Source organism: Fukomys damarensis, unplaced genomic scaffold (genome assembly GCF_012274545.1).
Source record: "Fukomys damarensis isolate Sample0158 unplaced genomic scaffold, DMR_v1.0_HiC HiC_scaffold_38, whole genome shotgun sequence".
Classification (NCBI taxonomy): domain Eukaryota; kingdom Metazoa; phylum Chordata; class Mammalia; order Rodentia; family Bathyergidae; genus Fukomys; species Fukomys damarensis.
Genome location: NW_022900950.1, coordinates 43,229,537 through 43,246,945, shown reverse-complemented (window position 1 = coordinate 43,246,945; position 17,409 = coordinate 43,229,537). Strand labels below are relative to the sequence as shown.

Here is a 17,409-nt window from a genome sequence, read left to right as displayed (position 1 = left end):
TTTTTTTTTTGGTACTTGGTAATGAACTCAGGACCTTGCGCTGGTGAGGCAGGTGGCAGCACCACTGAGCTAAATCCCCAGCTCACATATTATTTTCTTGACTTGGGGATAAAGGGTATTTTTAAATGTTTATTATTTATTAAAGTCTTCCTCATTGTTATGCAGATATTACAGGGCTGGGAATTTGATATTTTTTACTCATTACACTATCTTCAGGGCTAGAACAGTGCCTGGAATATACAGATCCTCCTCACTTATGTAAGATTTATATCTAATAAATTTAATATAAGCTGAATATACATTTAATAACTTCTGATGAACAGCATAGCTTAGCTTAGTCTGTTTTCAACATGCTCCAAACACAACATTAGCCTAAAGTTGGGCAAAATTATCCAACTTATTCTATCACTAATAGGCCCATTACATAATAGTGCATTCTATAGTAAAGTATGGAATATTTCATGCCATTTACTGAACATAGTATACTGCTGTTTACCTCTGTAACCTATGAGTATGACTGGGAGCTGCAGCTTACTACTGCTCAGCATCATGACAGAGTATCATACTGCTATTGTAGGAAAAGATCACAATTCAATCAACAATAATAGAAACGAGACAAAGGTACCTTCCCCTCAATAAGTAATTCGTGTTGGGCTTCTGTTATGGCTTGTGTCTTCATGTCCACTCAAAGCCTCATGTAATTGTAGGTGGGGCTATACTAAGGTGGGTGAATCGAGAGTGCGTGATGCTAAGATTAAGGGCAAGTGCTTGGTTTGGCAGCACCCTAATCCTGGCAGTCTGAATGAGATAAAAGGAGCAGAAAGACACTGATAAAGTCTCTTGTTGTTTTTGCTACTTTGTGGGCAGAATGAACTATTTCCCCTCTGCCATACCCCTCCTGCCTCTCTTATTGCCTTGCTAGTGTCTGTCCTCCATGAACTGTTGTTGCTCAGCCACCCTGCCTTGGAGACAGCCAACTATGGACTGAAATCTATATGAACTGAAAGCCAAATAAATCTTTCCCCTTTAACTTTGGGTGGTGGGTATTTTATCTCAGCAAAGAGAGAAAAGTACCTAACACAGTTTCTTAACAATGATGCAAAACAACACTAAAAGGATATGTTGTCCTTTTAGACTTAATTTACTTTATTTCCAAGTTTTGAAAAAAATCCAACATTTCTTACATTTACAAAGCAGTTTGCTATACTTCATCATATATCAAATAGAAAATGTAATAATCACATAATTTATTGTTAGAGGAAAGAATAATAGAGTTGAGGGAGATCAGCTTGTTACACAGTTTCACAGAAGGTTGCATTTTTAAGTTATTTGTACATATAAATATTCTACAGTAAGATATTCATTTTGTCCAGTTACACAAATCACAGTGCTATAGTACCCTATTCTAAATTCTAAAATTCTTCGTAAAGATTAATATAGAACCATATTAAAATCACTGTCATTTTCAAGTATGTTCATAGAAATTATGTTTTAAATAATTATTTAAAGCACTGAGCTAGGAAATGAACTGCTTACTTCTAGAATCACTGTGCTTGTCATTAATCAGTACTTTAGAATTTTGGTTGCCATAACAACATGATACAATTTTCATTAACATAAAATTAGTATTTCTAAAAATAGCTTATTTTAACTTTCAGGTTCTATGATCACTAAAATTGAGCTTTATTATAGCACCATGGTTAAAAGTGCAATCAAGTGTAACACAGGAGAAAAGGTTTCAATGGTTTAAGTCTGAAAAATTAAGAAGAAAATATGACAATATATTTAAATTAGTGATTAAATTTTATTTTTTCTTTATCATAATGTAAGCATAAAAAATGTCACAGTGGATCAAGTCAGTTTTTCATCCCAGGTCAGATTTCTGAATCTTAAAGTGAAACTTAAACATATTTTATATGAGATCAAGGAACACATCTTACATTAGTGTTACCTATTCCACATGCTATATGTGAAATATCTCTGAACTTTCTTTAAAAACAATAAAGTAACATACTCAACATATTTAGAAAAACACAATGTAGTCTATTTGGGAGAAAATAGGTTCAGAAATCATAATAGATTCAAGTCTTGGCTCTGCTTTTTACAAACTGTTGAACCTTGGTTTACCTATTTAACTTTTCTAAGAAATGTCTTCTCTGAAATCCTATTTTATAGGCTAATTGAGAGAACTGAGTAATCCTTTAAAGATTCTGGATGAGGATTTCAGATTAGATTATGGAGGTTGGGGTAGACAGTGGTGGGCGAGCTAGGGTAAGAACAGAACAGCATGGACACTATTATGACAATCCAGGTGCAGATGATGCTACCATGGGCCAGATTGTAACTGCAGAGATGCTTAAAAATGGTCAGAGGCCCTTTCACATACTGTTTGTAAGTAATAAAACGGCTCCAAGGGAATTTTGATTGGAAGTCTGCTGACTTTATACATTGATCTTAACTGCTAGTGAATTCCCCATCTATGTACTGAATATACCTATTCATTCATATCTTCTGTCAAATTTTTCAACACATTTTTAATTTCTTTATATAATCTTCCACATAAACTATTAGGTTTGCTTGTAGGAAACAATACTATGGCAATGATAAGGGCTTTTATTTTTCATTGTATGTTGTAACTAAATATTGTTGGTATAAAGCAAATGTAGTAACTTTTATATGTTAATTTTTAATCTGGCCAAGTAACAACTCTATTTTAGTTTCATTAATTTGTCAACTGTTTGTTTCATATTGTTTTTTAAAATAATCTAAAATTAATGAGTTAATTCTTTTCAATTATAACTAACCTCATTCTATTAACTAGAAACTCAAGGTAAATAGTAGATGTGATAGTAAGTGTGTATGCCTTATTTAGAACTTTTGGGGAATTTTTTTGTATTATTTAGAACTTTAATAAAAATGTTTTCATGAATGGAGGACAGGGGAATGAGGAAAAAATAAGAACCAAGACATATCATGCAAAGGTACAAGATCCCAATGATAAATGTAACAGTATTATTTGCTTTAAATGTACCAATAAACTTAATGGGGAAAAATGTTTTCGTAAGGTTTCATCATTAACTGTGGTATCTCTTGTATATTTTCAGTGTTCTAATATAATTACATGATATTTTGCAATTGGTTTATGCAGTGAATTAAAGTAAGAGCTCTCTTTGTAACCTTTGGCCATAACATAGTATTCTTAATACAATGGAATGTTTGATTTATCTTTATTAAAGACATTTTACATCTTAAAAATTCATCTGTAAGATTTTAAGTGTCACTTTCATCAGTACCAAATATTATCTTTAGATATTTTAATATTCAACTTGAGTTCAATTTTGCCTAACAATATGGCCTCTCTTCCTGTGTCACTGATTTAAATGGTCTTTTCTAAAGAGCTGTTCAGTTATTTCACACTTTTCTTTTTATCAATTATTGAGCATTGAAATATATATAACTATGATCATTGATGTAAATATTCCTTAATTCTAAAGATTACAGCTCATTTTAGTTGAGGCTCTGCTTTTGGATACATACTACCACATGTTCTTCATAAATTGATCCTACAATTATTGTGAAGTATTTCTCATTATCTATACTATTATTACCTGCCCTGAAGATAAATTTTTCATATATTAATAAAACTATCCCAGCTTTATCCTAGCATTATTATGATTACTGCTTACATGGAATATCTTTTATCATCCTTTTATTTTTAAATTATCCATATCTTTGTATTTTCAATTGAATTTTTTATAGGTAGCAAAAGTTGGGCCAGGCTTTTTAATTCAATCTAATGATCTCTGCTTTTTAACTGGAGCATAGACTTTTTTGAAGTCTTGAGTTTTCTGGTGTCTCCAGAACTGTCCAAGCTCTAGCTTTTTTCAGTTCATAGGTTTGCTGTAACTGTTTTCTCTCTGGTAATTACAGAATAAAACATTATTTCAATTTCTCTCATAACAAAAAGAAAATAGTTCCTTCATAAGTATATGCTTAATTTCTAGCATATACAACAGAAAAAGAGTCAAAGAAAAGAGTTCCCAAGTTATATCTATTTTCCCATAGATTCATTTTAGGAAGTATCTATATTCTCTTTATTTATTAAGTTACTTAAATCATTTTGATTCAATAAGCAAAGGCATAAAAAGAACACTTGCTATGTGTATAACTGATTTCTGCTGTACAAATTTGATTTCATACCAATATAAGGTAAACACTGGAGTTTGGCATTAAAAATAATAATACATTTCTAATTCACATGAATGAAATAGAAAATTCTTTAAAACCATGTTCTGTTTCAATTCTCTCCTCCTACCCCATTGATTATACATGCTTGCTTCCTGGTAAGGTAAGTTTATTCCATAATTTACTCCAAGGCTCAGGTGTTCTATCAAAATCTTCTTTGAAAACCAGTTGAATTATAAGACAAGAAAAAGGGAAATAAGAGCAATAGGTGTTTCAAAGTACTGCTACTATGGAGATGAGTAATGTTCAGAACAGAATACTAACAAAACAGCAAGATTTAAAATAATGCACTCTGCGCCATGACCAGCATCCAGAGGAAGGTGGAAGGCTGAGGTCCGGGACAGCGCTCAGAGATCCCATTTTCGCTCCGGCCTGCCTGGGGCCAACTGGTGAGGACCAGCTTGCCACACAAGCACCTCTGCAACCCCCACACACATTCAGACCTTCTGATTGTACCGGTCCATGGATCCACTCTGTAGAGGCATAGGTAGTCATAAAGGACATTTTTCTGAGCTCCAGACTTTGAATATCTTCAAAGAAAGGGCAGAGGGAACCTGTAGTAGAACTTTGCAAAGTTCAACCCTGCAGGAGGTCAGGGAGCTCAATTTGGGCCTTGCAGCCTGAAATCAGCCTGAATCTCAGGGGAGTGCCATCAGCTAGCTGAGATCAAAGGACTTAGTTCTCCATGTGGCTGTGCACATTGTATATTATGACAGCACAGATATAGTTTGAAAGAGGCCCTTCAATTTTTTTCTTCCTTTTTCTCATTCCACGCTGCAAATTCTCTTTTTTTCTTGTCCTCTTTTTCTACCTCAGTCCCTTACTCCCCCATATTATTCCTCACCTCCCTTTCTGTTCCTGTTTCTGCCCTAACTTGGATTACTTCTTTTATAGTTTTTTTCTTCTTTATGTTCTTTTCTTCTCTCATCTTCCTCCATTCAAGGGTCAATAATTTCAAAGGAAAGTGAGCCCCTATTATTGCTAAATTGTTATATTCTTGTCCTTATACTTGCACTCTGTCTTTCTCTTTTGACTTCAACAGTTTCCCAAAGTTTGTATGGTCATCCTATGTCCTCTGGCTTCACTTTAAACGTACTCCAATTATTTTGCTTATCTATTCCTCTCATCCTAACTCTGTCTAAGCCCCGATCCTAAATGGTAAAGATGTTATATTGAAGAGTTTATTCACTGAAAACATATTTTGGGCTGCTCTTGATATTAATTTCATTCACGTGGTTTAAAGGTGATAGATTAATGACTACTACAAATGGTTAATTTGTAAGTTGTTCTTGATCCTGTTGTGTTGCTGATTGGATCAACTGGGCTAAAGGGCTGTGATTGATTTAATGAGTTGTCTTCTCTGATATTATGAAAATGTGAATGTCTCTGAGTCATTAGAAACTCAAAAGCTAAAGGGCAACTATAACAGGAAGAGTTAAGTAATAACCCAGGAATTAAACCAAGGACAACCCAACAACAAAAACAAAATTGAGAAAACACTTAAACAAGACACAAAGACAGACTTCCACTTCAGCAATGGCAAAGAGTAGGGCAAATGAGGTTGAAAAGTCTGACAGTGAACCACCAGGACACCTGGAACTAATAGCACAGGAAGTAACAAAACAGATCAATCAGGCGCTAGAAAAAAATCAAAACATAAATAATTTCCAAGATAACTACAGAGATAGTGAGCACAATGAAAGTCATGGTTAGAGACTCTAGAACAGAAAGTGACAAAAAAAAAAAAAAATAGATGAGCTCAGGACCATGACAGAAACCATGAAGACCCAGCATAAGAAAGAAATGGAATCCATGAAACAAATTCAAACACATATCCAGGAGATGAAAATCTCTATTGAAAGTTTTCCCAGCAGGATAAAAGAATGTAAAGATAGAATTTCAGATAGGGAAGATAGGATTGCAGTCAGTGACTTTGAAAGGAGAGGTCTCTTAAAATCAGTAAGGGATCATGAGAAATCAATGCAACAACTACTAGATGATGCAAAGGAGAATAATGTAAGACTGATAGGATTCCATGAAGTAGCAGGAGAAAATACAAAATGACTTAAAAAAGCTGTTCACAGAATTAATGACAGAAAACTTTGCAAACAAGGGGAAGAATTTGACACACAGACAAGTGAGGTATATAGGACTCCAAATAGCTATGATGAAAAAAAAATCTACACCTAGACATATAATAATCAAGATCCAGAAACCCAACAGAAGAACAAAATACTACAAGCAGTAAGAGAAAAGAAACAAATCACATGCAAAGGAAAGCCCATCAGAATCACAGCAGGCTTTTCAACACAAATCCTGAGGTTAAGGAGAGGCAGGAGAGAGGTATTTCAAGTCCTAAAAGAAAACAACTTCCAACCTAGATTGATGTATCCTGAAAAACTCTCTTTTAAAATGGATGGGGAAATAAGATACTTCTATGATAAAGAACATCTAAGAAACTTCATGAATGCCAAACCAGCACTACAGGGAATTCTAAACAATATCCTAGAAAAAGACAATGAAGGTCACAACACCATGAGGCCCAACAGAGCAAATCAATTAGGCAAGGCAAGAAACTAAAGAGAGAGGGGGAAAAATTAAAAAAGAGTCAACAAAAGGACAATAAAATGAAGAAGAAGTCAGTACATATCAGTTATAACCATAAATATCAATGGCCTCAATTCATCAACAAGAGAAATGGACCGGCAGAATGGATTAAGAAGAAACACACCTAGTGCAAAAACAAGCCCATAGACTGAAAGTGAAAGGATGGAAAACAGTTCTCCATGTGACAGGAGCTCAGAAAAAAGCAGGGGTAGCTATCTTATTCACAGATAAAGTAAATTTCAAACCAAAACTGATTAAAAGAGACAAAGAAGGCCACTACATCCTTGTAAAGGGAACAATTCAAGAGGAAGAGATGACAATCATAAACATTTATGCACCAAATATTAATGCCTCCAACTATATAAAACAAATAGTAAGTAACATGAAAAACCAAATAACCACTAATGCAATTGTAGTGGGGGACCTAAATACAACACTATCACAAATAGACAGATCATCTAGGCAAAAAATCAACAACAAAGTACTAGAACTGAGCCAAGCTTTTGAACATATGGAATTAATAGACATCTATAGAGTGTTCCACCCAACAAAATCAGAATATACATTTTTGCTGCACATGGCTCATTCTCCAAGATAGACCATAGTCTAGCTCATAGAACAGGTTTGAATAAATGTAAAGGAATCAAAGTTTATCCCCTGTATATTATCAGATCATACTGCCATCAAGCTGGAGATCAATAGCATAAAAAGCTGTAGGAACTTCACAAACACATGGAAACAACACTGAACACATTGAACAACACTCTCCTGAACAATCAATGGGTCACAGAAGAAATTAAAGAATAAATTAGTTTTTAAAACCAAAGGATAATACCAATAAAACATGCAGGAATCTATGGGATAAAATGAAAGCAGTTCTACGTGGAAAATTCATAGCAATGAATGCCTACACTAGGAAAACAGAGTGAGCTCAAACAGACAACCTAATGATGAATCTTAAGACTCCTGGAAAAAGAAGAGCAAGAAAAACCCAAAGCTTGTTATGCAAGAAGAAATTATAAAGATTAAGCAGAAATCAATGTAATGGAAACTAAGAAAATGAAACAAAAAACAAATGAATCAAAGAGTTGGTTTTTTAAAAGAATAAATAAAATCGATAAACCCTTAGCTAACTTTGTCAAAAAAGGAAAGAAAAGGCTCACATCCATGCAAGTAGGAATGAAAAAGGCGAAGTCAAAACAGATCGAACAGAAAAGCAGAGGATTATCAATACCTACTTTGAGAACCTGTGCTCTAATAAAATGGAAAACACAGATGAAATGGACAGATTTCTACATACTTATGAATTACCAAAGTTGAAAGAAGATAAAAAAATTCTAAACACCTAATTACAATCATTGAAAATATAATTAAGAGTTTACAAACAATGAAAAGCGCAGATCCTTAGGGATACACTGTTGAGTTTTACAAGACATTTAGAGAAGAACTACTGCCACTACTCTTTAAACTTTTCATTGAAATTGAAAGGGAATCAATAATTCCAAATTCATCCTTGGAAGCAAGTATTACTTTGATTTCCAAAACAGGGAAAGACTCAACTAAAAGATAGAACTACGGACCAATCTGCTTAATGAATATAGATGCAAAAATCCTTAACAAGATAACAGAATACAGAGGGTTATCAAGAAGATCATACATCCTGACCAAGTTGGATTTATTCCAGGGATGCAAGGATGGTTCAACATACATAAGTCAATAAATGTAATACACTATATTAACAGTGTCAAGGACAGAAACTATATGATCCTCTCGATAGATGAAGAAAAAGCATTTGACAAAATTCAACACCCATTCATGATAAAAACCCTGCAAAAAATTGCAATAGATGGTCTGTACCTCAACTTAATAAAGGCTATCTATGAAAAACCAACAGCCAACATCACGTTCAATGGCCAAAAACTGAAAACCTTCACGTTAAAATCAGGGACAAGACAAGGATGCCCATTATCACCACTCCTCTTCAATATAGTTCTGGAAACATTAGCTATAGTAATTAGACAAGATAAAGAAATTAAAACAATAAAGATAGAAAAGGAAAAAGTTATATTGTCATTATTTGTTGATGATATGATACTCCACATTGAAGACCAAAAAACTCCATCAAAAGACTTCTAGTCTTAATTGACACTTGCAGCAGAGTAGCTGGATGCAAGGTGAACACTCAAAAATGAATAGCCTTCTTATACACAAATAACAGACTCACTGAGAGTGCAATTACAGAAACAATTCCTTTCACAATAGCATCCAAAAAAATGAAGTATCTAGGAATCAATCTCACAAAAGAAGCAAAAGACCTCTACACTGAAAACTACAGCACTCTGAAAAAAGAAATCGAAGAGGATATAAGAAAATACAAAGATATCCCCTGCTCCTGGGTAGGAAGAATCAACATAGTGAAAATGCCCATACTACTAAAACTGCTACCTAGATTCAATGCACCACCAATTGAAATTCCACCAGTATATTTCACAGATACAGAAAAAAGAATCCAAAAATTCATTTGGAACCAGAAGAGACCTAGAATACCAAAAGCCATCCTAGGCAACAGCAACATGGCAGTGGGTATAACAATTCCCAATTTGAAACTATACTACAAAGCCACTGTGATAAAAACAGCATGGTACTGGCAAAGAAACAGGCCTGAGGATTCGTGGAATAGATTGGAAGATACAGAAACAGCTCCAGTTGTACTCAGTTACCTCATCTTTGACAAAGGATCCTCCTGGAGGCAAGATAGCCTCTTTAATAAATGGTGTTGAAAAAACTGGATTTCAACCTGCCAAAGAGGAAAACTAGACTCTTATCTTTCACCATGCATTAAACTAAAATCCAAGTGGATTAAAAATCTAAATATTAAAAAAGAGTCACTAAACTTGCTGGAAGATAAGTTAGGCAGAATTCTTGAAGACATTGGCATAGGAAAAGACTTTATGAACAAATCCTCAGTAGCATGGGAACCAGCAGATAGAATCAACAACTGGGATCTCATCTATTTAAAAAGCTTCTGCACTGCAAAAGAAACCATCAACAGAAGGAAAAGACAACCTACAATGTGGGAAAAAATTTTTACCTGTTGCTCCTCAGACAAAGGACTATTATCTAGAATATATAAAGAACGTTAAAAAAACTCAGACCCTCCAAATACAAAGATCTCATGCAAAAATGAGCATCTGAAATGAACAGACATATCTCAGACAAACAAGTAAAAGCTCAAGTAAATATATGAAAAAATGTTCCACATCACTGGTAATTCAAGAGATGCAGATGAAAACAACACTGAGAATCCACCTCACCCCACAAGGAATGGCTGCTATTATAAAATCAACCAATAATAAATGTTGGAAGGGGAATGGGGAGAAAGGAACCTTTCTCCATTGTTGGTAGGCGTGAAGACTAGTACAACCAGTATGGAAACCATTATGGTCAAAAAACAAAAGCAAAAAAAAAAAAAAAAAAAAAAAAAAGAAAGAAATCAAATCAATATGGAGATACCTCAAAGAATTAGGATTAGAGGTTCCATTTGACCCAGCCATCCCTCTGCTGGCTATCTTTCCAATGGAATTAAAAAATTAAAAGAATCATCACAGTGATATATGCACACCTATGTTTATAGCAACACAGTTTGTAATAGCTAAAACTTGGAAACAGCCCATTTACCCATCAGTTGGAGACTGGATAAAGATGTGGTTTTCTATAAAATAGAATACTACTCAGCCATAAAGAATGAGAAATTAGAGACATTCATAGGAAAATGGATGCATATTGAGGATATACTCTTAAGTGAAATAAATAAGTCACACATGTGTAAATACTGAATAATTTCTCTGGTGTGAAAAACTATAATTGTACCTAAGATGCTAATGGTATAATTGATAATGTGAAATAGGAAGAAAAGGGCTAAAGGTGTAGGGGAAATGGGAAGGGTAGGGGAAAGGAAACAAGGGAAAAGAAAAAAATGAGAAAATGAAGAAATGGAAATAAAGTGTTTCTAAATAGGGAAGGGAGGAGGGGGAGAAGGGAGGGCATGGTAAGGGAAAAAAAATGAGCACCATGACCTGTTATGTAAAGGTATAATATCCCAATGATGAATGTAACTGTCCTGTATACCTCAAATGTACTAATAAACTCAAAGAGAAAGAATATCTATCTATCTATATATAGATATAATAGTTCGCTGATTATGGAGACTTCAGAGGAATATACATACAAGGGAGAAGTCTGAATAGCATCAGGTCACATCCCTGGGGGTGCTGAGGCAAGAAGAAAGACTGAAAATGATAGAATAAATTTTTCAAGTAAATACCTAATATTTAAAATATGTGAATCTTTACCAAATACTTAAGACCAAAACTACTTACTTCACTGTAGCACTTAGAAGAAAGTTCAGCTGTGGCATTAGCAGATTGTCTGGGGCTGACAGGTAACGATCAAATTGAACCTAAGGGAAGAAGAGAAATGTAAAACATATACTAACAAACATCTTAAATATAATCATCTCCTTCAAGGATTAAATCTTCGGAAAAATTCTACATTCCAAATAACTAGTTCTTTTTATTCAAATGAGTATTTCTTAAACATTCTAACTAAAACACCCTAAAACTGTCAATTTTTTAATATCATCAATATTAGTAATATCTTTTAAAATTCTGAATCCAAGCCACTCATTTTAATCTCCCTGGCATTCACTATACTTGTTAAGCTGTCAATTTGTTCATGAGTCCATTCAGTTAACTAACATTTCTTGAGCAATTACCACTACAAAAGCTCTGTTAAGTAACGGACTACAATGTTGAGAACCAGAACAATATTTAGCTTCAAAGTGCTTATATCCCAGCTAGAGAAGTATTAAATAGCTAATAATATAAATAACTATATAATTATATACTCTGCTAAATGCCAGCAGGGAAATAACCAAGGTACTATGAAGTGTTGATCAAGGGCCTCTCTGAGGAAAGGATGGCTGCAGTGAGATCCTAAATAACAGACATTGGGGAAAGGCTATATATTGCAAAAGCTTGACGCAGGAAGGAAAATGGCTAGATGTTCAGAGATCAACTCATTTATATGCTTTTCAAAAGACTTTAATTCTTACAATAAATAGCAATATCAAATCTAATGAAGTAAGGGCATAATTTGATTTCAGTTTTATAAAACTAAATCCAGCCATTGCAAGGAGAAAGGAATAAAAGACTGCAATGGCTGATGCAAGACCACAGAGGATATAGCTGTTGTGGCATTTTAGATACAAGCAGCCAGAATGGAGAGAAGGGAAATATTTGAGAAAGCCAGCACAAAATCATCATGACTTAGTTCCTGACAGGATAAATTTTAGATTTGTATAAACTAATTCCCATCATTTTCATAAAACATAATTGTCTTCTTCATCCATTTATTTAGTTATTCAATAGCTATAGCCCTTACTAGATCATGTCCATTTTCATCCCATTTCTTAGCATGATGTCTAGAAAACAGTAGATACTTGGCTAATAATTGTCAAAATTATAAATGGATAAATATTCTTATTATTATCAAAGTTAAGAACATTTGTAAGAGAAATTTGCAAGGATTTCCTGAATTAAAATGATTTTGACATTTCCCATTTAGAGGTAACAATCATCTGTAAATGAAACCATAAATCACATACAAAATTCAACCAATACCTTCCTTTGGAGACATAATATACGCAATTGTTTTTAAAAACTAGGCACATGAAAATTTTTAATGGGCTTTAAAAGTATTTTGTAGGTTAGCTTATGGACTGATATGTGTTAGGAGAGGAGACACGGGGATAAACACACGTTATTAATCTAAGTAAATGTATCTTCATTTTGTGGAAAAAAATACCTTGACATAAAATTATCAGATAGTATGGTGAGCTTACACATAACTTTCTAAAAAACATATTTTAAAAATCAATCTAGAATTTATGTTTATTTGAACTTTTTTTTTTCAGTACCAGGGATCGAACTCAGGACCTTGCTCTTGGGAGCCAGGTTTCACTGAGCTAAATCCCCTGGACTTTATTTGAATTTTTTAATATTATGTTTTTGGCATGTTTATAATTTTTGTTGGTACAGTCTTTGATATATGTTAGGATTGTTACTACTATATATACAGTTTCTTTTATTATGATGATGTTCTTTATCCTATATTCTAAATTCTACTCTCATATTAATATAGTCAACTCTACCACTTTATTTGCATTGTTAGGTATCTGATAAACCTACCCCTTTGTTTTGTTATTTTTAGTTCTGGAAACCCAAAAAACCCTTCAGAATTAGTTGTGAAAATTGAACCATTTCATAGCAAGTTTATCTGAATATTTTAAATATTTAAGACAGGTGGAATAGTACAGTAGTTATAATCTCACTGGCTTTGGAAGCTGACCTCCTAAGTTGAATATGACTGCTATGATGATTAAAAAGTTTAAGCAGGAAAAATACTTGGCATACAGTAAAGGTTAATGGCTGTAGCTGTTGTACACTGTTGTTATTACTACTATTATTTAGTAGAACTGTACTGTATTAAAATTGTTTCAAACAGGATTATTCTCATAGGGGATAGAGCTACATGACTTAAGTATTATACAATGGGAAAATATACACAAATTATATCCTTAAGGAAACATAGTACAAAAAGTGGTATTCATGCAGAAAGGAAGGAGTGAGCTCTTCAGCTGAGAAGAAGGTAATAAAGTGGGTCTCACACTCAAGAATAAGAGACTGTCTTCAATCTGATTCCAGTCACTATCTTAGGAAAGTGTCAGAAACTGTAAATTAGGGATCATGGCAGTAACAAGCCCATGATATAAAGCCCAACTCCTTTCACAATGGTCATTCCTTTTTCTCCATTAGATTAGCAATAAAACTTTGAAAAATGAAATTGTTAATAGTAACAATTAGCTAACAGGATAACGGTGGGACATCACTGTAAATAATAAGTCTTAGGGCTATTCAAATAAAGCAATACAAGCTAAATTATTATTGGACCCAAAATGAATACAGTACATCAAACATAAAAATTATCTTCCACAACAAAATTATCATATAGCAGAATATTGTTTGATAATGAAATATTAGTTGAAATACTATATAAGGTACTTACCATTGCAGCCTTCAGTGCCACAGAGTCTAAGTTGGGCAAATTAGCTAAACAGCCCTATTAAAAAAAAAAACAAAAAAACAAGAACTGAAGAAACGGGATTTTGTTACTTATGTCCTATGGTCCATGTGTAGATTGCTCAAATTTGGAAAATCACTTAACCATTTCCAAAGAACTCAAGTATCATCTTTTCAACTTCAGTAAAAGCAGGGACTGTGATTTTTGAAGAAATAAGAAGCACATAAGGTTATCAACAATGGAAATGTCATGATATGTCAGATTTATCCATATACAAAAAAAGAAGACAATGAAGACTTGGAGAACATTCAGAGGCTGAAGACTTTTGGAGAATTTTACAAAACACAGAAAGTCAGAAGAATTCGGTGCCACTACTTTAAATTTGCTTATTACTTTGGCAAAAGTGATTTCTGGTATCTTCATTTAAGAGATCTTGAGCTAAAATATACTCATCATTAATGTTCTTAGAAAGAGCTCTTTGCTATTTAAAGAAAGTTGGTTAACTGGATGTTTTAGAGTTCCCACCACTCCATTATCTTATGTCTGCTGGTGTTCTGTAATTTAACAAGCTTATATGTTGGGCCCCTAGAGGTAATTACTTTTCCTTTAATGATTTGTTAAATTATAAAGAGGATAACTACTATTTTTACAGTAATCTATGCATTCCATTACCCAATAACAAAGGTGAGACTTTCAAAAATTTATCAAGTATGATACCTTTATATATTTTATGATACTAATTTCTATATATTTTCATTATTTTAACCAAAGTATTTGTAGTATAAAGGATAGCATTTTGGGAGCCTCTACTATGGAAATCTCAGGCGGTCATCTAAGAACCACACAAGCATTGTCTCATTTAATATTGACCATAACCCTGTATTATTATTACCTCCAACCTGCACCCAAGCAAACGGACAGAGATATAAGTCACTTTCCCAGGAAAACACAGCTAATAGGAGCAGAGCCAAGATTCAAATCCAGAGTTTGGCTCTGGAAATCATATCTAAACTAGCCAACTGCTCAAATTAGGAACATCTATCCTTACCTGTTCAGGTTTATGTTGCTGCACAGTGTTGTAGATATAACTCAAGCCTACTCTAGTTAAAACATAAGAGGCTTGCTCATTTATAAGTGTGTCCAAATGTGCTTCAATCTGAAATAAAACATAGCAGAAGAAAAAAAAACTTTAAAAGAGGAATAGCACTAATGAGACTAGAAACAGACCACCCTGTAGGCTGAGCTTGTCATAATGAGTGTTTCCTTAGATCTTTGACCTGAAGTGGGTCTGTGAAATCTAAGATGGAAATGATGGGAAAAGAAACATACCTAGTTACAGAAGGCACAGGATGGCTTCTATAACAAAGGCTTTTTCTTTCCCCAAAGAGGAGGTCCTGCTAAAAGGAAGAGAAATCTTAAAAAAAAAGAAAAAAGAAAGAGAAAAAGAGATTTCCAAGAATAATCATTAACCAAAAATATAGTTTTCTTCTCAGTTCTTTTAAAAATTGATAATAAGCAGAACACAAACAAAACACACTAACACAACCATGTAAAATGGAATACTTAGGCAGACGAGGATCTGACTCCTGGCATCCCAGCCCTCCAATGTGCTGGACTGATTCAACAAATCAAATCAAACATCTGGAGAAGCCTCAGGGAAATCCTACTACAGCGGACACAATACATTTCCCTGAGGTTAAAGCAGGCCCATGACAAGCAGAGAGAACTGGGGCCCCAGCAGAAGCTTAGTCCTAAGATTTCAGGCTCAGGTTCAGGAATGGCCTAAGAAGATGCAGCCAGAAGATGTGAGTGTTATGTGCACCCTAGCTTTGTGTTATCATTGGAGAAGCCACCCCAGGAGGCAATGATGAGGATTATCTTGATTGATTTCTAGTAGGAAGAAGCCTGATCCTTCTTTGTTTTTGCCATAAAAGCCTGAAAGGTTGAAGTTTTCCTTCTATTACTCACCAGAACGTTCCCTTGGTTTTAAAGGTTTGTCAATGGCACAGAGCACTGTCAATAATATTCCCTGTCACCATCTGAATGTGTCTAGTTTAAGCAACTCCAATAGCTGTATTCCTCCCAAGAAATTAATACATTTTTAAATAATAAATGACCAAGGAAGTACAATTATAGCCCTAATTTACCAGACTTACTAGAAATCAAAGAAAAACAAGATATACAAAGGTAAACATTTAATGAATTAGGAAAAGAGAATAATTACCACTAAGAACCAAATTAGGGGTCTGAAAGAAAAGCAGAAGAAAAGTAATACAGAAAATATATCAAAGACATAGATCAAAGTGAAGAGACTTAAGTTAGAGAACAAATCTGTAGGATAAAAATCAATGAGGAGCTTCAAGATATAAAAAAACAAAACATGGAGAAATGACGATTAAAGAAATAATGAAAATCAGTGAAAAAGGTTTAAATCTCCAAACTGAAATGGCTTTGTGAAGCCTAAGAAATAATGAGAAAAGAGATATACCTAGCATATCCTGGGTAAATACCTGTACTCATAAACTCTGGATGGATAGACTTGGTTACTACAAGCAAAGAATAATTATACTAACCTGGTGTTTTTACTTGAAGCACCGGAAGAAGTTAAGAGTGAAGAAGGTTAATAAGTCAGCTGATAGAAAATAAACTAATTCTTTGGAGGACCCTAATAAACCACAATTTCAGTACTCAGACCCTTGTTTGGCCCTTTCCCATGTTGAAACTTTGATATTCCATGCAGCAAGCATCAGTCAATGTCATAACCTGTTAGCAAACTCCTTGTAAGTAGAGGGCCATCCCTCGTGAAATGCCCACCAATGGATCTGCTAGTGTGGGCTCAAGGGCAGTAAAAAAAAAACAACTACTAGAGACTGGAGAAAGAGGAACTTGGATTATCTTCGGGTAGAATAACTACTGGCAATGCCACTAGAGTAATAAAGATCTGCCCAAGGAGATTTCTGGAGAGAAAGGTGAAATACATGTGGCAAATCCAGTTGGCATATTCAATTGGGGGCGGGGGGATGACCAAAGACATAAACTGGAATAAACAAACTCAACACATAGACAAAGCAGTTGAATATAGAACATGCAAGAAAGGCCGATAACTGATGATGCACACTTGATATACATGAACATCTTTTTTCTTTAATTGAGTTTATTGGTACAATCTAGGTATACAATACAGTTACATTCATCGTTAGGACTCTGTACCTTTACATAATAGGTCTTGATTCTCATTTTTTTCCCCTTGTCCCTGCCCTCCCTTCACCCCCTCCCTCATCCCCTCCCCATTTGCAAACACTTTATTTCCATTTTTTCATTTTCTCATATTTTTTCCTCTCCCTTATTACCTTTCTCCCACTCTTCCCACTTCCAATACACCTTTAGCCCTTTACTTCCTATTTCACATTATTAATT

The 17,409-nt window shown here is 34.1% G+C and overlaps 1 protein-coding gene across 1 annotated transcript in view; it reads right to left on the bottom strand.

Annotated features, from left to right (window-relative positions):
• Cog6 (component of oligomeric golgi complex 6) overlaps positions 1-17,409 on the bottom strand; it is an 83,112-nt gene that overhangs the window by 1,200 nt on the left and 64,503 nt on the right. Inside the window, exons 16-18 of the mRNA XM_010639170.1 lie at positions 15,041-15,148; positions 13,978-14,031; positions 11,232-11,311 (exon numbers count right to left, since the gene is read on the bottom strand). Coding sequence (XP_010637472.1) covers positions 11,232-11,311; positions 13,978-14,031; positions 15,041-15,148 — 242 coding nt within the window. The remainder of the gene's footprint in view (positions 1-11,231; positions 11,312-13,977; positions 14,032-15,040; positions 15,149-17,409) is intronic.